General features: G+C 40.8%; 1 protein-coding gene and 1 pseudogene across 1 annotated transcript; both read right to left on the bottom strand.

Annotated features, from left to right (window-relative positions):
- Nucleotides 1-19875: 19875 nt before the first annotated feature.
- Nucleotides 19876-20879, bottom strand: LOC112342185 (G-type lectin S-receptor-like serine/threonine-protein kinase SD2-5). Its single transcript, XM_024663611.1, has 2 exons — nucleotides 20712-20879; nucleotides 19876-20625 (listed from the first exon to the last, which is right to left on the bottom strand). The coding sequence occupies exons 1-2, from the start codon at nucleotides 20877-20879 to the stop codon at nucleotides 19876-19878; spliced, it is 918 nt and encodes a 305-aa protein (XP_024519379.1).
- Nucleotides 20880-21598: 719 nt separating this feature from the next.
- On the bottom strand, nucleotides 21599-24439 carry LOC9629298 (annotated as a pseudogene).
- Between the last annotated feature and the right edge of the window lie 712 nt (nucleotides 24440-25151).

The following is a 25151-nucleotide window of genomic DNA, read 5'->3' as shown; positions in this document are numbered from 1 at the left end:
AAATGTGTCCAGATAATCTCCGAATATTCTATCCATCATAGTGCTGAACGTTGCCGGAGCATTGCATAACCCAAACAGCATGACAAGGAACTCATAAAATCCGTACCGAGTCTTAAAGGCTGTCTTCTCCATATCCTGATCTGCCACCTGTATCTGATGATACCCGGACCGCAAATCAAGTCGTGTAAAATACTTAGCCTTTAAAAGTTGGTCGAACAAGTCATCAATGCAAGGCAAAGGATAACTATTTTTGACCTTGATCTTGTTGAGTGCTCGATAGTCAATACACATCCTCATGGTTCCATCTTTTTTCATAACGAAAAGGACCGGCACTCCATAAGGTGACTTGCTTAGTCGGATATAACCTTTGTCAAGAAGCTTCGTGAGTTGCTTCTTGAGTTTAGCCATGTCCTTGATGTTCAACCGATATGGAGCTTTTGTAGGTGGTTTAGAACCCGGAATAACCTCAATCTGATGATCAATCTCATGGCTAGGAGGTAGCTCTGGTGGCAAATCCTTCGGAAAGATATCCTGATTCATCGCCAACAACTCCAATATCTTCTTTGGTACATAATCAACCCCATCACCAATTCAAATTGAGTCACCCACACCCTCAGCTTCCATCACTTGAACCCAAAAGGTTCGACATCCCCTCTTAGCTGCTTTTTGAGCGGCCCTCGCAATTAAGAACTTTCCATCCCAATCTTTTAAGGAATGCTTTTGCAACTGGAAAGACACATCGGGACGTCCTTCTGACTTTAATATGATACAACTTTGTCCAGCACCATAAATCCCACTTATATATTTGTTGAAGAAGTCCATACCAAACACCATTTGAAAATCTGGTATCTTCAACACTACCAAGTCCACTTTTTCTTTCCACTTGGATATCTTTATTGGAACATCACTCACAAACTTTCTAGCTACTTGCCCACCTTCCGCAAACCGGAAGTGCATAGGTGACATTTGCTCAGCATTTAATCCTAACAACTTAACTAAGTCTTCAGATATCATGCTGTGCGTAGCTCCCGTGTCAATCATCACTCGGATTTAGTGCCCACGGACAAAGCCTACTAGATACATCAACGAATCAATATTTGCATTGACTACAAGAAAAACTTGAGGAAAGCAACGATAGTTACTCACCTCTTTTTCTTCATAGTCTGCATTGACCAACTCGTCAACCCCTTCAGCTTCACCACCACCGTCTTCCCTCATGATATTAACTCGAGACTTTGTCTTATGCTTGTTGGGACATTTCGAGGACCTATGTCCCGACACTCCACAATGGAAGCAATGACCCACACTACCCATTCCGCTAGGAGCAGGTTTTGCAGGTTGCTGCTACTTGTACCCACTAGGAGGAGGAATAGAGGGCCTAGGACTAGAAGAAGCTGCTGGTGGTCTCCAACCACCGCCACCTTTGTTAACTGTTGCTTGTGAGCCTCCAGAGCAGAACCTGCCTCTGTTTCCGATCACCTTGTTTATTCCCAGAATTTTTATTCTTATCCGAGTTACCAGCATACGATTGCTAATATTGTTCTATGAGCGAGTGACTAAAGGCAACTTGCTGCGCTGCCTCCTTACACTCCAGGTACGTCTTTGGCTTAAACTTCAAAATCTCATTACGAGAAAGTGAACTTAAACCCTCCAGGAAATAACTCTGTGCATTTTCGTCACTCATATTTGCAATCATAATGCGCTTCTGAGCAAACGCATTAACGTAATGCATGAGATCCCCTCGCTGCTTTAACCACCGCAGCTCCACGCAAAGTCTTAGACCAAGATCATCCGGCAAGTATTCCTTATGGATACGAGACTGCATCTTGGTCCAACTTCTAGTCTGCCCTTTTTCAGCACACACTTAGTGCTACCAAGTTTTGGCATGATCAGTGAGAAAGGATTGCGTGCACGCAACTTTCGTACGATCATCTACGTCTGCCGCTATGAAATAGTTTTCTATATCGTAGACCCAGTCTTCCAAAACCTGATAGTCCCGCATGCCTCTAAAGTTGGGTGGTTTCGGGGGCTTGAACTTTGAAACTTGTGCAACTGGGGGCGGCTGTAGAAATTCATCGTCCTCAGAACTCGAAGAGGAGTCTGGTTGCTTAGGCTTAGTTGATTTAGCTGCTTCAGCCTCTTTCTTCCTCTTCTTGTTCTCCTTCTTCAATTTGCAAATCTCTCTTCGCAAATTCTTGATCTCGACTTCCTGAGCTGTACGTTGCAATGCCACAGCATCCGGCTCTTCCTCTTCTGACTCGGCCTCTACCTCTTCCGCAGCATCTCTAGCAAGAGTTTCCCCCTCTTGATTTGCCCATCTAGAGGTTTCAGCATCATTAGCATGGTTCCATTTCACCATCCCACTAGCTACATGCATGCCTCTATCAGTAACTGAACATGCATAGAATGTTCTTACCGAATGGTGCATTCCAACTAATCCTACACAGGTCGCTTCGGATCTACTAGAAAAATCTCTGCGTATGCAACTTGAGTTAAAAAATCCGACAAAAGTTGGATAGGAATCGCTGAGACAATTCCTCTAATACCAAATGTAATGCACCTGAATTTGGAGCCAAACTCCAAGCCCATTGCGCTACGAAACGAGGGTCCGGTACAATCCCACGAGCACCAACTCCCCGTATCTAGCACCTACATGCAAAATGGTGTCAGACAGAGTCTGGCACAATTTTGGCATACCGGTGGCCTAACGCGAGGAGGAGGGTACTCCACCGACTAGAGCAGCGTGGAGCTTGGGCTTAAACCCAAGCCGGATGCAGAACAAAGAGTGACACAGCCCAGTGGGAGCCAAATTAATGTCTCAGGTGGTCGGACATGCATTCCAACCACTATCCCTACTATACATTTGGAAGCCCCCATAGCCCCCCCCCCCCCTTGAGGAACACACGCTTTGGGCTTTCACCCCAAGCCTCCCTTAGTACCAGGAGTTAGTCTCTGGGACAAGCTCGAAATTTACTAAATATAGAATGTCCTTAGATTGTGAATTTAGACACGGGACGAACACCATTGTGTTCAGGCTGATCTCTACATTCCATAGATATGCCAAATGAGCTAATCTAGATACTTTCCATAAATAACATTTGGGACCGAAATGAGACCAACACAAAAGGCGTGATAGCGAGGGTGTTTGGCAAACACGGTAAGCTATCATCCAATGATATTGAGGGACTAGTCTCAATATGCGAGGGGTCTTGCCAAGCCAGTGCAAGACAGAGCAAAAGAGAACTAAGAGCCAGGCCGAGAATGCTCAGCTAAAAACACATAGGAGTTCCTACTTTATGTCCATCTGGCTAAATACAAATGCTAAGCCCAGTAAATTAACACTTGGACAAGAAGGGCTATTGAAGGGAACCAGCAGTACCGACCTCCTGCCGTCATGGCAATAAGGAAAGAGTGCCCGTAAGGACTGGTCGACAAGTATCTTTCGATACCCGAAGTCACATTCGCGACATTGTGGAAGCCATCGAGTGGCAAAGCTGGAGCCAAAACTAGCCTTCAATGCAGCTAGAACCATCAAAGAGTTTGCAATCCTTGTTCTTCTGTGAGAGAGAACAAGCCCAAGGTGAGTTCTTGAACCCATAGCTTGCAAACCCCATCCACCTCTCATGGCCCAAGTGTCATTGTATTCTTCAAAACTTTAATGAGCTTCCTATTGAGCTCCTTGCCTTCTTCTTCACCCACTAGACCCTTGAAAGCAGCAGCATAGCTTGCATCATCTGTTACATAGTCGCCTTCCTTCATCCTCTATCCTGTTAAGATCATAGGAAATCTGGATTTGAGGAGTTTAGACAACAATCAAGTATGGTAAATGCATTACTATTTTATGATTGTAGCTAACTTGTGGTGCATGATACAGGAGCTGAGCAATAACCATAGTCACCACAACTTAGTTTTTTTGAAATGTCTAGCACCTTAACATACACTAACTTATGGTTAAAATATTCATATTTCAGAAGAATGTTTTTCAATTGTGGAGTTGACCAAATATAGCTAAACTCAGCAAACCTCTTGAAATAACATCAAATTTGCCAACCACCCAACATTTGCTAGGCGATTGCTATATATATATATATATATACATACATATAAAGCGATAGTAAGGTGGCCACTGGCTGTTGGATCCCAGGCCCGGGCTAGGATTGGTAGCCATGGTTGCACAAGAAAATTTTCTGATGTTTGCTATTGGCCAATAGGAAGCGGCCAAGCTACGTGGGGTGGGAGAAGAAGGCACAGCGACGCATGTCACATGCAATGTGTTGACTAGACTGTGTCTTTCCTATCACCATCCAAACTTTTTTTGTTGAGATCTTTTAAATTTTCCTGCAGAAATCACCCCCAGGGAAAGGGCAAGAGAGCGATGTGCTTGAGTAAATGGCCAGTGAAACTGTGGCTCCCGGATCTCCTAGGCAGAGATCTTCCACTCAGAGATCTCCCACTTAATCGCCACAGCAATCCCCACAGGAACAGGCACCAGCAGCAGATCCAAAGCTTGATGGGATGCCTTTCTACAATCTCGCCACCATCAAAACCGGCATGGAGGATCTCCACCGCTGCTTTAGGGAAAGGGCATAGCTCTAGAGGAGAGTGAGTAAATGGCCAATGAAGGCTCCCAATCCTGGTGGGAACAGGTGCCAGCAGCAGATCTGGACCCACGGGCTTTAGATCCACTGCAGGATGTGAGCACTCCTCCCGAGCCCCCAGCGGCAGCAGCGGCACCTCCACCAGCGATGACAGAGGTGTTGAGAAGAATGCCATGGAGGACGTTTTCTCTCTTTGTTATGGAGGGATGGATGAGGGGGGTGGTGCGATGATACTTGATGGTTTTCAGCCTCCAAAAGACATGGTTTTTACATCATCTGATCCCTATCGCAGGTATTCTTTCATTCTTTCTGACTTTATTAGAGTTGACATCTTTTTTTCCAGTCCTTCTTACAACTTGATGCTCAAAAAAATTCGTGTTGATGGTAGCCCGTTGCACTTAAAGCCTGAAGTTTTTGATGGCAAGTATGGCACTGTTCTGGACAGCGGAACGACATATGCGTGCTTCCTTGGAGCTGCGTTTCAGGCTTTTAAAAGTGCGTAAGTGTGAGAGAGCCACCACAGCTCCGGTGCTCATTGGCTCCAAGCGAGGCAAAACAGGCATCTGACATGTGTCACCAATGGTATCCTGCCCCATGCCCGTTCTTTTTAGCTTGCCCTAGATGCCCTACCGCAATTGAGCTAACGCTTGCTTGTTGGACCAATGGCAATTGCAGTAATTGTGCTTCTTCCCGCAGAGGTCCGTGTTCAATGTCAGGCCGACAGCCGCTAATTTGGCTGCCAACCCCAACAATCTGGATTTTTGTGTGCTGTGAAAGTTTGAGACGTCTTCATTTGGGTTTGTGGATGCCATCCAGTGGCAGAGCTGGAGCCAGAGCCGGCCTTCACGGCTAGAACCATTAGAGAGTTTGCAGTCCCTGTCCTTTTGCAAAAGAGAACAAGCCCAAGGTGAGTTCTTGAACTTGCAAACCCCACCCACCTCTCACGGTTGCTCACCATGCCCTGAAAAAGGTGTGCCAGTCCTGTGTCTAGGTTTTATTGGTTGTTAGATTAGTCTCTTTTGTTTATAGATTAAGGTGTGTACAGATTGTGCTCTCATTGTATAGTCTTCAATTTTTGTTTAAAAAAATAAAATTTTGCAGTGTAAGAAAGTGAGTTCTGGCTTTTACTTAGAATCTTTGAGATAAGTGCTTTGACTTTCTTTTAAATTGATGCATTGCTCGCATCTACTTCTTGCCTTTTAAGTTTAAATTTGCACTAGATAGGTTATTTCATCTCATTTATCATCCCTAGCAAATATGCCTCGGCTTTGCAAAGTATTAAGAGGCATATGTCACCATTTGCCTCCAACTATTGACACTAGCACATATATTCATATTCACAACAACCTTGCATATGCTATTGAAGAAACTAATCTAGACCTTGAACATGCTAATGCAAAAATTACTTCAGATCTTGACAATGCTAATACAAACATAGCATATGCTGATGAAGGTCATACAAATATAAACCTTAAATTTCAATAGTGCTTTGGCTTTTGCATCAATGGGTGCTAATATTGATAATTTAAGTGGTAAAGGCCCATATTGCTTTAGAATACATGGTCAAATTTATCACAATATTGCTTCAGCATATCCTGCTGCTAACGTGCCACCATCATATAGATAACTTTACATGTTTGATGCATTTGAGGCTACAAATATTAGAAAGCAAAACCCATTCAACACAAATTGTGATCCTATTTTATTATTACAATTAGATAACTTGCTAAGAATAATAAACCCATATGCACAAGCTTTTCAAATGATGTATAATCTTGAATCACAAGAATAACATCAGTCAATTTGCAATGGAACTTTGAAATGTGGTGTTTACATGATTATTAAAAGTGAAAGTACTAATCTACATCATTATAACTTGCCACAGACTAATGATGTTGCTATTATTTCCGGTATTGATAAGGGTGAGCCATCTCTTGACAGAGAAATATGCATATATCCATATAACTCACAGCCAACAAAAATCTTTATTCTTAATGAAAATTGTGATCTTATGGTTTATCATTTACTTTTACCATTTGGTGATAAAGGTTGGCATGAAAAAATCTATCACAATGAGTCGCATGTAACACTACTTCAGTACTATGCATATCGATTATCTCAATGAGATAGCATTGACAACTCTTTCCTTTATGATCAATTGCTACATGCTGGGAAACTCACTCAACAATTTATAGTTGATGCTTATGTAAAGGTTGAATCTAACAACTTTAATTTCTTTTGCACTCATCAAAAACACTTAAAAATAGACTACTATATAGGTCTTATAGACTATGTTAACAACAAAGCTACTATTAATAATGATTAATCTGGAAACGTTTTAAGTTTGTATTCTACATTTCTTGGTAGCCTATAAGCAATGCAACAACATTATCAAGATGCTATTGCTATTGTCACACATTTTGAAAAACCTAATTTATTTATTACATTTACATGCAACCCAAAGTAGCCTGAAATTGTGCAAAATTTACAATTGAATGAATCACCTGAGGATCAACCTAATCTTATTTCAAGAGTTTTCAACTTAAAGTTGAAAGAATTCCTACATGACATAAGTATCAAAGGAATTTTTGGGAAGTGCATCACATATGTTTATATTATTGAATTCCAAAAAAAGAGGTTTGCCTCATTATCATTTCTAATCAATGTTATCAAGAAAAGACAAGATAAGAAACTGTGACTCGATTGACGAATTTATCACCGCACAGTTGCCACACCCACTGCTAGAACCAGAATTGCATAACATAATTATAAATCATATGATAAATGTTCCATATGGTAATTTAAATCTTGGAAGCCCTTGCATGGAAAATAACAAATGGTCTAAAAATTATCCAAAAGAATTTAATATTGAAACCATTTATTGTGTTGATAGTTATCTTAATTACTACTGACCCAATAATGGATTCACTTTCATAAAAATTAGTTGTACTATTAACAATAGATGGGTTGTTTCTTATAATAAATACCTTTGTAAGAAATATAAAGCACACATCAATATAAAGATTTGGGCTTCTTTTAAAAATATTAAATATTTATTTCAATATGTATACAAAGGTTATAACTGTGCAACATTAGAATTCTTAACTGCATCTGAAGAACGAGGGACTTTAAATTGAGACAAAATCTTAAGTTTTGTCGATGTTTGATATATTTCTGCTCCCGAAGCCATTTTGCATATATTTAAGTTTTATATGCATGATAAATCATTAACTATTATACGCCTTCCAGTTCATTTACCCAATTTTCAAAACATCTATTTCAAATCAGGTCATAAACAAGAAACACTAGAAAGAACCACTTAAAATGGAATAATGCTTATATAATGGTTCAATTTAAACATGCAAAATACTAATGCAAGGCAATATACATATAGTCAAATTCCGTTACATTACACATATAATAAATCCTCTTATAAATGACAATTATGCCAATGAAAAGTTAAACTCATACCAAGAATGTATTCCATATCTCCTTGTAATAGTGAGTTGTACCACTTGCGGCTTATATTACTCCATAAAAAAGATGTTATATCATTTGAGGATATACGTACTGTCGAAGGTGTTATATTCTTCTCTTTTAAACAAGCAATTATAACAATGGGACTTTTAGCAGATGATTCAGAATGGCAATATTGCATGCAAAAAGCTTCTACTTTTAAAATGCCATCTCAATTAAGACAATTATTTATTTTTATTTGTTTGTATTATTCACCAAAAGATCCAAATCTATTATGGGATCAATTCAATATTGATATGTCTGAGGATTATGCTAAAATGATATAAATTATTTTCATATTGCTTTAGTCGATATTAAGTCAAAATTCCAACTACACAATAAATCTAATTGTGATTTGGTTTACCACTCCCAACTCTTACTCCCATTATCAAACACATACTTAATATAGAGATCCCTGGCCCATCACAAAACCAAATTAATGCAAACATAAATTAATTTAGTTATGAATAATGTTATATTTTTTTAACTCATTATAAATGCCATTGACACTAACCAGCATTAATTTTTCTTTATTGATGGACCTGGTGGTACTGGGAAAACTTTTCTACTTAATACCATCATTACAGCATTACAATTAAAAAAATATAAGTAATCAGTATGGCATAGACTGGGATTGCAAGCATTTTGCTAAAGTATAGTCAAATGGCACATACAACTTTTAAACTTCCAATTCCTTTAAATGAAACTTCTATCTTTGCTTTAACAATTAATAGTGATGCTAGAAAAACCATTAAACAAGCAAATGTTCTTATATGGGATAAAATTAATATGGTCCACACATATGCTTTCTTTGTGGTTGATAAATGTTTAAAGCATCTCAAATGTAATTCTAAACCATTTAGAAGCATTACAATGATTATAAGTGGTGATTTTCGTCAAACCCTTCCTATTGTTCCCTATAGCCATAGAACTTTTATTATTTCAAGCTCAGTTAAAATGAATAGACTATAATCATTCTTTACAACACTAACACTAATAAAGAATATAAATTCAAGCAATCTTTTTTTTTTTTAATGGCTTCTTAAATTTGGCAATGGTGGTAATAGTTTGCAACTACCATGTCTCCCACCAGATATTATCAAAATACCACATACATTATCTATCTCTACACTTGTTATAAACTTTGTTTTCCCAAATACCAATGATATTATTGTAGCACACGTGATCATGGGATGAGATTTGGATATACTATCACCATGGATCCTTGGAACCTTGGGGGATAAATGGGGATAAAATAGCCACTAAAGGCTCTCTTATCAAGCAATTGCCCCTTTTCCAGTTGGCTTAAGAGGAGAGAGATAAGGCGCTATACAGTTGGTATCAGAGAAAATGGCACGGGTTCGATTCCCATTGATTAGTGGTTACTTAAAAGTATAATATACCCTTGAGCAAGGTATATTCCTACCCCTAAATTTAAAATCGTACGTATTGGGCATCCATACATATGTCTTTCCTCTTGTGTGGAGCATCCACGGACGAAGGTATCCACCGTGGGACTGCGGTACAGGTGGATGACTAGTTCCCTCACATGGAATAGCTAGTCTACACAATGAAAGGAAATGGACGTGCTAGTCTACACAATGAAAAGATTGGTAGATTGAGTTCCCTCACATGGAATAGCTAGTCTACACAATGAAAGGAAATGGACGTGTTGGTCAATAGCACATCAATAGTCAATGAGGACATTGACATCTCTGAAGGGGGGGTGAGTGTAGCCCATCTGATCATGGGATGAGATTTGGATATACTATCACTGTAGATCTTTGGAACCTTGGGGGATAAATGGGGATATGGACGTGTTGGTCAATAGCACATCAATAGTCAATGAGGACATTGACATCTCTGAAGGGGGGGTGAGTGTAGCCCATCTGATCATGGGATGAGATTTGGATATACTATCACTGTAGATCTTTGGAACCTTGGGGGATAAATGGGGATAAATAGCCACTAAAGGCTCTCTCATCAAGTAATTGCTTTTCCAGTTGGCTTAAGGGGAGAGAAATAAGGTGTTTATAATTGTTTTCCAGTTGGCTTAAGGGGAGAGAAATAAGGTGCACTACAATTATAAACACTTATACAGCTGCATCAAAGGTTTTTCTCACCCCACTCAATGATGACAGATTTAGAATAAATAATGACATTGTTGGAAGACTACTAGGTGATCCATATGTTTATTTGAGCATTGACAAGGTTGACTTAGATCACCTTAAAGAATTCCCAATTCAATTCTTAAATTCAATTACATCGGGACTACCACCACACAAATTAATTCTAAAAAAAAATGTGATTTTGATTCTTCTTAGGAACATATCTCCATAAATTGGTTTATGCAATGGCACTCACCTCATTCTCAAGCAAGCATCTCAAAATGTTTTAGATTGTGAAATTATCACTGGACAATTCAAGGGATCATGAGTTTTTATTCCACATATTACCTTTAATGTTGAAATCCCTTTCAAGATATCCCAAAGACAATTCCTAGTTTGTCTGGGTTATTGCTTAACTATTTCTAAAGCTCAAGGCCAAACTTTCAATTGTGTTGGCATTTATCTGTAAGCAACCAACTTAAGAGATGATCCATGGGGTTCAAATATAAAGGGAAAGGACTTATGAACAAAAGTGCACCCCCTTTTCCAATCGGTTAAGGGTCTTGGGATATTTGGGGTTAAGCATCCTTGGGTTTAAATAGTACTGGGCTGAGTGACCTCTTGGGAAGTCCAAAACTTAAGAGCTTACATTTGGTATTAGAGGGATCTTGGGTTTGACTCTGTTGGTTGGCTAGGGAATCACACCACATGTTGATTGACATCTGGCTGGTCCAATTTGCTCTTGCTGGGCTCGACCCGAGGGGTAGGGTGTCAAGAGAGCAGGACTTTCGAGAGAGTTGCGGCTCTCAACTTCCGTTTACGAAAACGTGAACTTGCAGGGAAGCGTGGTGGATTGTAAGCAACCAAAGAGAACAACTTAAGAGACGATCTATAGAGTTCAAATATAGAGGGAAAGGGCCCATGAACAAGAGTGCACCCCCTTTTCCAATCAGTTAAGGGTCTTGGGATATTTAGGGTTAAACATGTTTGGGTTTGAATAGTACTGGGCTTGGTGACCTCCCGGGAAGTCCAAAACTCAAGAGCTTACATTACCTCCCCCAACTTGTTTTCACACATGATCAACTTTATGTTGCTTTATTAAGGTGTAGATCATCTGAACAACTTCATGTTCAAGTGCTCGCAAGCCCCCTTCAAGGCAATCTTATACCACATGATCAACACTTTTACACTGTGAATACAATCTATGTTGAAATTCTTAAGTAGACTGACAAATACATGGCATAATTCCAAATCCAACCATAATTCCACAAAGTTATCTACTCAACCACCCTTGACTTGCATTTGTGAGTTTCAAGTGCACACCACAACAAAGCTGGCATTGATTGGTGTGCCTTGGGTGGTGTCCCATTTTGGTTATGGCAACATGCTATTGAGTTGCTAATGGCAGAGGTACATTTTTCATCCTATTGCTTCTTGAGTGCAGCTCTCATTGCAGTATAATGGTTTTCGGCTCATCCCAGAAACCTCTCTAGCGGGCTGTGGAGCAAGTAGCAACACCTGCACCAAAGATGGACTTGGAAGTATTCTTTGGTCTCTCTGTGTTCAAAATGGAGGAATGCAACTCAACAGTGATCTAATCTAGCTTATATAATGCTCATAACACGTTTGGTCAAGAGAATGTCTTTCAATTGTGGAGTTGATCAAACAGCAATATAGCTAAGCTCAAGAAACCTCTTGAAATGGCATCAAATTTGCCAACCACCCCTAGTATCATAATAAGGAGGGAGTGTTGAAATTTTTGGGCCGTTGGATCCAACCAATCACAGCCGTCTGATGGGGGGTTATTTCTTTAACCACGTCTTAGTGAATAATCGATGTTTGCTCTCATGGGAGGCAGCCAACCTGTGTGGGGCGGGAGAGGAAGGCATTGTGACATATATCACATGCAAAGTGTTGACTGTCGAGCAAAGAAAGCATGCAATGTGTTGGCTGTGACATTTTTCTAGGGTTTACGAAGTGGCGAGACAGCCCCTGCTGCTGCTGCTGATTCACGATCCAAATCTGAGGTGTTGTGTCAATGCTGCTGGAATGAACCACGTCCTGGTACTATTTGTGTCCGCACTTTCTTCTAATGTCTTCCATTTTACTTTCTTTTCTTCTTCTCGAACACTTCAACTCTTGGCATCTTTTCTTATTGTTTTCATTCTTTTCCTGATTTGGTTTTTCAATTTTCTTTTCTTTTCTGGTTTTTCTTTCTACAGGAGAACTACTGGCAATGAGACCATGATGCTAAAATCTCAAAGCTATTCCCTGTGGGTCTGATGCCTCTACGGAGCAAAAAACCAAGAAGTGGTATGTCTAGCTTTGCTTTGATAATCTTAAACACTCACTCGGCTTTTTTTTGTTCTGCTCTTCTTTTCCTAAATGAATATTTGAACCAAGAAGCAGAGAATGCAAAGACAATGTCTCTGTGACAGAATGTCATGTCCCCACCATGCTTCTGAAACCCTTTTTTTAACACTAATGTGTTTCCCAAGTGCTATTTTTCATTTTTCTTTCATAGCTTTGGTATTCTCATACAGGATGTGTCTCCGCTTTTGGCTCTTCATCGCGTTACCATGAGGAGTTCCATCAAATCAAAGTATTTGTGGTGCGTAGAATTTGTATGATCTTCATTCTTACTCCACTATCAGGAAATAGGACGAGGTGATTTTAGCTATGTTTATAAAGTTCTCAAAAGACTTGACGGCTGCCTTTATGCTGTAAAGTATTCCAATTGGTGTCTGCTAAATAAGGGAGATCAGTTCGTCACTATAGTTGAGAGACTATGGTAATGCTTTGGCAAATTTTTCTCTTTGCAAGAAGAAAACACTGAGAAAAGTTCAGGCACTTTCATATCTTGGTGAGTTGGCTTTTTTCTTTCAATATTACCACTGGGTTCCTCAAAACTTATCCAGCTTCCAGCTTACCATGAAATTGTAGTGTGCTACTTCTCTTCATGGTTCGAGAATGACTTTTTGTATATCCAAATGGAGCTGTGCAAGATGAATCTACAAGATGAGAGCCTTGCATGGACATTCACGGAGAAGAAGCTGACTAAGGCAATGTTTTAAGGAAGCAGCTCAATTGTGTGTTCTTTTCTAAGTTTGTCATGCATGACAGCTCTTAAACACTTTGAAGCACTTCTACTCACATGGCCTCACTCACCTGGATGCGAAGCCCAACAAGATCTACATCCACTACAAGATTGGTAACTTTGTCCTCGCCAGTCGGATTGATGGAACCATTTCCATCAAGGATGGCAACTTGAGATATCTCCCGATGGAGCTCATCAACAATGATCACAGCCACCTTGACAAAGCTGACATGTTTTTCCCTAGGGGTGACATTCTACGAGCTTGCAAGATACTCACCACCACCAGCGTCTAGAAGGCAATATCAAGCCATCCGCTAGGGAAAGCTTGCTCTTCTTCTTGGATTCTCACTTGTGTTCTAAAGCTTAATCAAGTCTCTGATGCATCCAGCAGCAAAAAATCACCCCTCGGCTACTCAAGCTCTCAAAAATGCACACTTCAAGAAGTCCTTCTATAATAAGGAGGAAGTGTTGATGTTTGCTCCTGGCCAATGGGAGGCAGCCAAGTTGCATGGGGTGGGAGAGGAAGGCATTGCAACACATGGCACATGCATGCAAAGTGTTGGCCATGATTGTGCCTGTCGCCTGTCCTGTCAAAGGAAAAAGCTATTACGAGTTTTGCATGTGCCCAATGACGTAGCAAAAATTAAGCAAGCCTTTGGGCTAACTGTTGTGATTAACCCAAAGTTAATCAATTGCTTCATTTAGGATCTCTCTCTCCAATGGTAGCAGCAGCTAGTGATTCTAATGTGGGGTCTCAAGACCATGTAGATTAAATTACTAGTCATCGCCAGATGATGTTTCTTCGTAGCAGCAACAAATTCTAGGTGATGTAGAGATAGGTGGAGAGAGTAGTGAACTAGGTTTGTGTTTATCTTGATAAAGCAGAATCTAATCACCTTTTTATCTAGGATCTGAGCACCTTACACAGCTTAGTGCTTCAAGTACTTAATTTATTCCAATATAGTGCTTTACAGCTTGAGGAATAGGTATACAAGAAGACTTCAAACAGCCATTACATTTTCAAAGTCCCTTTGCTATTTTAGCAGGTACTGGCACTTGGCTTTTTGCTTCTTAAACCTTCTCTGTTGGCCAGATCTAGGTGTTCAGACACAAACTTCCAGCCAAGTGCCCCGTGGGATTATAAGAGGTACTACTCAATTTTAGAATATTTTTTTAGTTATGGGTTTGTAATGGGACTTTTTAGCTAAGTGCAAATTATATAGCATTCTAGACCCTGGCATATGGAATCTGATTGCTTTCTCTAAGGAAACACAATATACATGTGTTCATATTACGTATCTACAGCTTCATTCAGGTGGTGAGCCACTTCTTATATATGTATTATCTTAGTATGACAGTTATGATTTCCAACATGAGGTCCACTCAACAAGTATGGCATCAATATCAAGGTTCCTTAATATCGATTTCATTGACAGTGACAACATGCAACTTGCGACAACTTTGATGGCAGCCAACGCTACTGATAAATACAGCCACATTTTCAAGCCATCTAACTGGCTGTGTATTCAACACTACAAGGTTAGAGCTAAGAATCCGAAATATCATTTGGGGCTCCATTGTCTCTTGGTAGATATTTCTACAACCACACATATTTGAGCATGGCTAGAGAAGGCTCCTCCAATGCTTGATTTTGTCATAATATCAAACATTGTTCCACTAAGTCAATTTGTAGTGGATGCTTCTACTTATACTTCTGCAATGGTTGCTGCAGCAATCACTGGTGTAGATCAAACGCCTAACACTACAAACATCATATTCATTGCTAATGATTTTGAAGCTGAAAACACCTATAAGGTATTTGTAATATTTTGACTGGATTTTTTAGGTGAACTTCAAAAGTAAGTGCATATGCTGGGTGATATGGACCATGTTTATCATGAGCTCAAATTATTACGGTTTGTTGGGGACATGCCAAGTTGTATTTTCTACAATCTCTGAGGAACTAAAGATACAAATGTGTTCAGGATTGCACCCTTGACTATTGTCTTGAAAATTCCTAACAATATGCCTTGGGACCACATATAGAAGCAACTGCACTCTATCTCATTCATATATAGAAAGAACTTTGGGGTATGTCTCTCTTGATGTATATCAATGGTTCAAAATGCATGTTTTGTCAATAGGTGCATGGCCATTTTATCCCTGAAAACCCTCACACAATCTCTATTTGTTGTGGCTGCTATGTTTGCAAAAAGTTTAGGGTCGAGAAACAAATGCGAGATATTAGTTGGTGTCACCATTGCAAGAATAAATGAATGTTTTTTCAAACTTTGTGGGTCTGTGGCAAATTCTATCCAGATATTAGCCACCCACAAGACGTTTGCATGGAGGACACTTATATAGACCAAGCATATGGTCTCACTCCTGGCCAATTTCTAAAAATATTCACTTTTACTCAAATGCCTAGGGCAATTATACTTTTGGAGATAAAGAAGCCACAAACATGCTACTTTTTATTCTCAACTAGTGCTAATCAAAGCTTGCCAAAAGTTATTGCGTTCAAGGCTGATTAAAGTATTATGCACTTTCATTTCCTATTCCAATGTGCTTTTATTTTCTGTTTGTACAATATATTGTCTATAAGCTTGTTGCATAGTTGTATATAGGATCCATTGTATTATTACAACCTCAAAGTCTCTTGCAAAACTCTCTATTGAAGCAAGCATCCTAATCATCTCAGTGACTTCTTTAAAATGTTGGAACATTGCGACTTAGTCGATCATAGATGATAATTCTGGACTATAGACACTATGGCTTTAAATTTGAAATTGTGTGATACACAATTTAACTTGGTGGCTACACCATTTCTAATGGTACCTCTACCTTTGCTGAACTAGCCAAAGAACAAACATCTATCTCACCTACAAGTTGCTGACCTCAAGCTTGGGAGCTTTGTCGCTCATTTCTTCGTCACTTGAATTAAGTGGACAATTCTACGTGGCACAAACATAAGGGATTGATAAAATGAATCAAAATATGCATTTATTTTCAATAAATTTGGCAATGCCGGGTGTAGAGGCTACTCCTCCAACCTATAAGGCGACTGAGTAGAAGAAAAAAATAGAAAGGCTTACCAGGAGGATACATGACAAAAACTTCATTTTTAAGTACTACGTACAACTGGATGGTTCTCAATAACCACTGATGCAACTGACACATACTTCCAACCTTTCTCAGTACCAGCTATCTGCATGCAGCACAAGTTATTTGTAAAGCTCAAGAGCCACCATCAATGAAAATTATGGCTAAGTTCAAGTGACACATTAGGAATGTCCCTAAGATTTTATAAATGACAATATACCTGGCTTTTTCTATAAACAAGACCGTTCATGAGGAGACATGGATATACTTCAAATAAACCAAGCCTATATACAGACCGGCTACTTCCAAATGTTTCCTTTCTATAATCTTCACCATTTTTCAATTTGGAAAAAAACTCCATAACACTGGTTTTTGTCATAGTCCTATGAATTTTGCAAGCATTAGCATCGGAGTTCAAATTGACAGCAACAAAGAAAAGTGTACCCAAGTGATTTAACAAATCCTTTAGCGAAGGGAACTAGCCTCGGGTATAGTTTTCTTTAGAATCTTCAGAATAAGAGTCCAAGACCTACAACACAAAGAAGTCTCATCATACTAGAAATCCACAAAACTCTCACATTTTTTAGAAACTCGAAAGTGTTATAAACTCCTCTTGTATTCTGACAGTTTTTACAAGGGGCTAGTTCCCATCCTGTTGCTGGACCCATAAAAGACATCTTGATATGTCCTAGAGTTCACATGAAGTTAGAAAAACACGTGAACTCACATGATGTACCTCTCCACCATATGGAAGAATTTTCTGACAGACTGATATAGACACACTGTTCTAACAGTAGAAAACAATTGTAGTTAAAACAGCAACAAAACTTTTACAGAGCCTTGCCTCAACACAGATTATAGAAGTGACCTGAGCCCCCATTTAAACTAAGCATGCAGATGAAACGTCATTCCCAAATGTAGTTGAAATGCATTCCTACACTTATGACATCAAACTAAAGCGTAAGGAAGCTGGAGAAGAGGTACTTGGTGTATAACTACAAACTTAGTAAAACATAGAGATCATAGTTGTAAATTTACCTGTTGCATGGGATATTGTGGCAAAACATTCAAGTGACCCTTACACATTGGCCTTCTCAGCACATAAGGTTGAGAAGTTGGGATCCTTATGGCCTCTTCTCCACATATACAATGGGGATAAATAGGAGTGCACTCATCATTGGCAAATTAGACATCGACAAAATATTATCTCACAAATATATTTTGTTTCCCTATCTAATACTAAATTTTATCATTTACGTTACAAAAGAGGGGTTACTTCCTTTAATGATCTAAAAATAGTTAATAATACTTATTTCAAAACATTTCAATTTACTGCATATGCTATGGGACTTTTCGCAGATGATATAGAACGGGAAAAATGTTTAAAAGATGCTTGCTCTTTTAAAATGCCATCACAATTAAGACAACTATTTATTTTTTAATCCTTATCCCTTATGGGAAAAATTCTAAAAACTCTTTCTTTGAAGATTTTGTACTAATAGATCTATTATGTTGTTTTGAATATGGTTTACATTATATAAATAGCAGATTCAATCTATATGGAAAATCCAATCAAGATTATAAATTACCTTCATCTTATACAAACTTTGATATAAATAATCATATTAATTTAACACAATTCATTCATTCTGTAGAACAAAATTTACTTTAATTTGATAATGAACAAAAGATTGTATATTATGATATCCTTAGCACGATTAACAACCTAACCAAACAAAATCGATATATTTTCATTAATGGTCTTGGTGGTACTGATAAAACTTTTCTCCTTAACACTTTTATACATATGTTTCAACTTCTAAATAAAAATGTATTGTAAGCACATTACTACATAATGGTCAAACATTGCATATGACTTTTAAACTTCCTATTCCAATAAATGAAACTTTTACTTCTGCTATTATAGCTAATAGTGAAGCAAGCCAAAAAATTAAAAATGCACATGTGTTAATATGAGATAAAATTAGCATGGTTCACACACATGCATTTTCTGCCATTAATTTAGCCTTACAAGATATAAAAAAAATGAATTATATTTTGGAGGAATTGTTATTATGACAAGTGGTGACTTTAGATAAATACTACCAATTATTCCATATGGTCATTGAGCACAAATTATTTCAAATTCAATAAAATGAATAGGTTATGGAAATTTTTTAGAACACTTCCACTAAAAAAGAATATGAGACTACTTGAAAACAACTTTTTATGGGTTGATTGGCTTTTTCAAATTGGAAATGGTAATAATTATGTGATTTAACTTCAAAATCTATTATATTGCCTTACACACAAATAATAATGTCCTTTGTTGTTGATTTTGTTTTTCCATCTCTATAGGATATTTCAAACTCCTACATTGCAGCTAATAGAGTCATACTTACCCCACTTAATGATGATACTTTTCCTATTAATAATGCTATAATCTCTTCCTTACCTAGTGACATACATATTTATGAAAGTGTTGACTTTGTTGATACTAAACATCCAAAAGATTTTCAATTAAATTCCTAAATTCCATTACTCCTTTTAGTCTTCCACCACATAAACTCTTACTTAAAGAAGGTGTTATCTTTATTCTAATAAGGAATATATGTCCATCAATTAGACTATATAATGGTACATGCCTCATCCTTAAACATATTTTACCAACAGTTCTAACTATGAAATTGTATTAAACCAATTCAAAGGTACACGAGTTTTCATCTGTCAAATCCTACTCACACCTTCAACCATATAAATTCTATTTAAAATGTCCAGAAGACAATTTCTAGTACGTTTGGGGTATTGCCTTACAATCTCTAAGTGTCAAAGCTAGACATCTGACCAAGTTGGAACACACTTGCCACATCCAATTTTCACCTATAGCCAACTTTATGTGGCTTTATCAAAATGCACATCACCATCAGGATTAGGTATTAAAGTACAGAACATGTCACTCCAAGGACAATTATTCCCTTTAAGTCCTACTTTCACCATCAACACAGTTTATAAGGAGGTTTAATACTAAATGCTCCATGCATTGTTTGTAGCACTGAAAGAAATTCTTGATATATAGTTATAATACAAGCTTTTCAAGTTCACTTTATTTGTTTATTAGATTTAACATTCAAAACAATATTTGTTAACAGGACAGCATATGCTGGGCAAATGCTAATTCTAGATAAGCTATTAACAATTTGTTAGAGAAGTATATTTTTATAATATTCTTTTTTGCAATTAATAATTTACTTTTTCCCTTATGTTTGCTTTTTTGTATCATCGGGAGAGGTTGGCAAGTTAACAGAGAATCTAGGCAAGGTGGTGGTCTCTAGCTCCACAAGAGATTCCAGCTGCTTTACCACCAGTCCCATGGACGGTCTCAACCAAGGTTCCTCTTGTGTACACGAGATCAGGCAATCGAGGGCAGTGAGGAAGAAACCAGTTCTGGATCGAATTACTTGGCTGGAGTGGAGGATGTTGAGATCCAAGCCGATTCCCACAACAGCCTGATCGATCCAAGGCTGAGGAGAGATCCCAGTTTTGTGGAGGTGGAATGCCAGAAAATTCTGGAGATTGCTGTGTCGAAACCAGCTCGATCAAAACCACACCGTAGCTGTAGACGTCTGTCTTGTCTGTGATCGTGGAATGGAGCCACTCGGGCGCCATGTAGCCCCGTGATCGTTTGGCTCTTGTCCTTGTCGACAATCTTGGCGAATCCAAAATCGGAAATCTTGGCACGCATCTTCCCATCCAGAAGAATGTTCTGAGGCTTGATATCCAGATGGAAGATCTTCTCGCGGCATGAATCGTGGAGATAGGCCAGCCCGCGAGCGACATCCATGGCGATCGAGACCCTGCTGCTCCAATCCAAGTACCTCCCCTTGCCAAAAATCCACGAATCCAGCGACCCGTTTGGCATGAATTCGTACACCAGGAAGTGGAGCGGGCTCTTGATGCAAAACCACAGCAGCCTCACGAGATTCAAGTGGTGAATCCTCCCCACGGCCATCACCTCCGCCCGGAATTGCTTGCCAGAGCCCCCGATCCGCTTGACAGCCACCAATCTCCCATCCGGAAGAACACCCTTGAAGACAGACCCCGATCCGCCCTGTCCCAGCTTCGATCCCGCGCCGAAATCCCCCGTCGCGGCACAGAGCTTCCGATGCCTGAATCGCTCCGGCAGCATTCCCCCGAGCTCGCTCTCCTTCTCGCAATCCCTAGCCCGGAACCAAGAACAAACCCTAGAACAATCCCAGCCGTCGCTGCCGCAACAGAGGACGCAATCACAACCGTCCGTTTCAAACGCGGCCTCTTTCCCGCGCGCTCAAACTCCCATGTTATATCGATGATTCCTTCCGAGATTTTGTATCCCAGGGCCTCCCAAACGCCCTGCGTGGCGCCCAGGCTCTTTGGAGAGCACGATGGATAGAAGCTAGTGGCGGCCGTACAGCCAGCCATGGCCGAGCACGCGTCCACAACCATGGCCGTCACGGTACGGCCGTTGAGGGCCGTGATGGTTACGTTTCTACCCCTGGCCGTTGATAGTTATTATACCATCCGGTGGCCATGGATGCCACGAGATCGGACGGCTGGTATTTCTTCTCCTCGCACCTCGAGCCATTATCGAGCTCGATGTAGTAGAGAATGGCGGGGTTGGGGCGGCGGCGCGACACTGGGGGCGAGCAGTTGTAGAGATAGTGTGTGGTGTTTGTGGCGCAGTGATCCTCGTCGATGGTAGGAGCGGTGTAGACGAATGATTGGGCAGGATTGCAGCCCGGGGCGACTGGGGAAACGGACATGTGGGTGTTGGAGGGATTGCTGTTGCATTGGCCGTAGGGATCGCAGATCATCATGGCCGGGCAGTCGTTGACGCTCGCGCAGGGCTTGCCGCAGGCGCTGCTCGTGGATTGGGGACTCCCGGCCGCGAAGAACAGCGTGATCGTGGCGAGAAGAACCGGGATAGAATTGGGCATTGTAGAGTTGGAGAGATTTGCGGAAAAAGCGATCGATCTCCTGACAATCTGGGGGATTGGTTCTTAAAGATCGCGGTGGTTTAGTCAGACTTTGCGAGCATCTTCTCGCCGCGAAAGTCTAGAGTTGAATTTGACATTGGGATCGATCGATCGCCAGAGATTTAGTTCGTTTTGGAGTATGCTCTGGTTCCAATCGATCACAAACTCTTTGGAGCAGGCGATTTGCTTTCGCCTGTGCCGCAAATGGTTAGACAATTATGTACATAAAATCTCTCTCGCCTAAAATTTTTTGCTTCGATCTCGTCTAGAAGTTTTCTTTGTGAAACTCAAACCTGCAGCTTGATTGCTGTGTGTATTCCTGTGAAAGTGTGCGTAGCTCTTTTGCTAGCAGCGCCGGCCCGCAGTAAAAAACAACTGCGAATATCAAAAAGTTATATGGAAAGTGAAAACCAATTTGACTGACCAATTGTGGAGTTAGCATGCGTGGTCGAAAAGTTTGAGAAAACTTTGCTCCAGTTTGGACGAGCAAAATGTGTGCGAACCTGGAAGTTTATATACGATTGATATTATTACTCAGAAATACCATAAGAAAATACCCAAAATTTCATACCCGAGTTCCAGAAACAATGTCAACTCCGTTTTTTGCATGGTGCAAAGCTTGAACCATTGCAATGAGAGCAGACCTCGCGTCACCCTCCTCATAAACACTCGTGAGATAGTTGTGCATCTCAATCACGGCCTGATAAGCAAAAGATTGATAATCTAAACTTTGGAGGAACATAGAGAGGTTTTACCTTGTGATCGATTTCCGCAACGTCATTCATGACACCTTTAAACCACTCGAACGATCCCTGCTCCCGCGTCACCCAGTAGAAATACGCGTTTGTGGGACACTTCCGCTTGCGTCTACGTGGGCTTTCGAGCGAGTGTCTCCTGGGGCTCTCCAGCGCTAGTGCTCCGTTGGGAGATCCAAATGACTTGCTCATATCAATCGAGAATGATAAATCCTGCAAGCACAATCGATCGAGCCTAGCTTTTGTTACTCACGAGAGATCGTTTGAAGAGGCTTGAGCGCACTTACTTGCAGCTGTGCGCTGGTTGAGTATGTCTTTGAGAATGCTGATAAATGGAGTGGCACCGATTCCCAGTCCAATGAGGAGAAGAACATCGTACTTTCTATAGTCTTGCGAAGGACATACGGGCCGTCAATGAACGTTGGCAAACCATATGATTGGAAACAAATTGTACCTCAGAGAAGAGCTTCCTCATCTTTTGAGTCCAGTCGCCCAAAGTTCTGATGTGAACGCTCAGGAAATCCTCTCCTGGAGCGGAGGTTATGGAGAAGGGATGCCTGTGGAAAACATTATAAGCTTCAAAGGCAAGAACCATAATTTGCATCATACCATTCGAAGGGCGAGATTTCAGCGCATTTGAGGAAGAGATACATTCCACTGTGGTAAGTGAATCCAGGAGGCTTGCTCATGTGTAAAGCTAGCACATTTCCGGGGTATATCGCGACTATCATAAGAAAAAGCCCAAATCTTTCCAAAAGCCTTGCTCACCTTGATGATTTGTACAAGTGTAATTGGCCCTGCAAGCTCGATACACTTGCTCCAGCATACAGCAGTAGGGGCACAGCCAAATACATCCATGTCTGCAATTCAAAATTCTGCTTTGAAAAAGATAAAAAGGAGTTTTGTCTTACATTTTTTTCGTGCCACTTGTAAGTAAGGAAGAGGAAGAAGGAATGGACGAGGAGGAGGATGTAAACGACGATGAGGAGGTGATGCGAGTACCAAAACGCATTGAAACCGGTCATGTTCTTGAGAGGCCAGGGAAGTTTGATGAGATCTCTCCGGAACCATCTCGACACGAGAGTGAAGGCGATGACCATCAATACTACCATGATAGTTCCTGTCACCCCTTCCACCGATCGAAGAATGTCCACATAAGTTGGCTTCTTGTTGTGGAATCCTTTCCCGATCATCCTTACAAACTCCTGGTCAGTATAGTTGACAATCCTAACGAAATCGCAAGCCAGGTGAGTTCCTGCGTGGATGAGAACCCCCACAACAATCCCTAGAGCAATGATCTGCAAAGTATACAAAAACGTTGACGGCCAAGTTGGTATACAACTTTCTCGAAGGTGATCTCACCTTGTGGAAGTTGATATCATCGTCAAAAGGAACAAGATTCCCGAGCCAAGTCGATGGAAGCCAGGTGATCGTCTTCCTGCAAACCGGGAATAGGATCAAAGCCATGTTGAGCTTGAGCGTCTCGGCAGCACCCTTGGCGGTGCAAACGCAGTAGCCCATGACTTGAAATGCCGCCTTGTTCTTGTACCGCACAAACTTCCAGCTGAAGAGCCCGGCCATAGCCATAATCCACAGCGACACCACCCACATTCGCCTCCAGTTATCACCCAAAGAATGCAGGAATCTCTGCAATCGGCGTGAGATGCCTGGTGCTTTCGTGCTCGTGATGATCTGGCTCGCCTGCTGGCTGCTGTGATCCTTGGAGTGTGGTCCTCGCATCAGCAGCGTCTCTAGTTGCCATAGCTGCAAACCATGCAATGCAAACCAAAAGCACCAAAAAGGTGGTGTCAGAAAAAACGTTGAGATACTTGTGACGGATTGGAACACTTTAGATTCCCATCCGAAGCTTCTTCTTTGCTTTCTTTTCTGTTCCCACGTCTAAATCTTCATTTCCCACCTCGATGTAGCCAGGTTTTCCGGATCCAGTTCTTCCATCATGACCGCGGCATATTCCTCGGCCTGCTCCTTGAGTTTCGACAGCCGGTTGGCGGACGCACTTAGCATTATCACCTGCCACCATTGCAAGTGTTCAACAATTCTCTTCTGGATATGCTTCTTCCTCTCACAAAAAGAAAAAGAGGAGAAAGAAAAAAAATCTGGAAACTTTTTGAAGTTTCAAAAGGTTTGTAAAAATGCATACCTCTTTTACCTCCCTCTCTGAAATCCGTCCATCGAGGTTCTTGTATATATATATGTTTGTAGCAACGACAAACTTAACATGGTTCTCCATGAGTGATGTAGAGCAAGCTTGAGAAAGAAGAAAGAAACCATGTAAAAGGACCTCGACTTGGAAGAGTCTACAAGAAGCAAAGAGTATTTCTGTATATATTTTATAATTATATATTGAAGAAAACAAGAGTCACAGTTTAGGGTTCACCTTATTGTCGTTAGCAAGAGCGATGGCGCGGAGGACGCAGACGGGTAATACATATCTGATGGCTCGTCTGAGGGCGAAAGCTTTACTCACCGCTGCTCAGGGGGACGCTCTCGACTGCAACCCCAAAGAGTTTGTTTACAAGGGGCAGATCAGCACGCTCAAATCATTTGAGGGGATCTGTGAGGCTCAAAAGGCAAAGCTCTCAGTTTCAGACACTGGTATCAGCTGGAAAGCAGGAATGAGCTTCCGCCTGGAGGATAAAGTCTGCTACGTAGAAGACATGGTGACGCCCATCCTCGCTGAAACCCTCGACCGCCTGGGCGAACACTACCTCACCGACGACACCATGCTCCATCTTGGCACACCAATCAAGCTGAATCCATCCGGCAGCAGGGCAGTGGGAGCTATTTTCCATATCGCATTGGCTGATCCAGACGAGGGAGAGGGAGAGGAATTCAACTCGGACGACGACTCGGTTGGCTTCATCGTGTTTGGAGTGGCTCGGACCCTGCCCGAATTGCTGGAGGCTTGCAATGAGTTACTGGCCGCCAACCCAGCCGTTCGC

This window comes from Selaginella moellendorffii, unplaced genomic scaffold (assembly GCF_000143415.4).
Source record: "Selaginella moellendorffii unplaced genomic scaffold, v1.0 SELMOscaffold_101, whole genome shotgun sequence".
NCBI lineage: Eukaryota > Viridiplantae > Streptophyta > Lycopodiopsida > Selaginellales > Selaginellaceae > Selaginella > Selaginella moellendorffii.
This window is presented reverse-complemented; position numbering and strand designations above follow the sequence as displayed.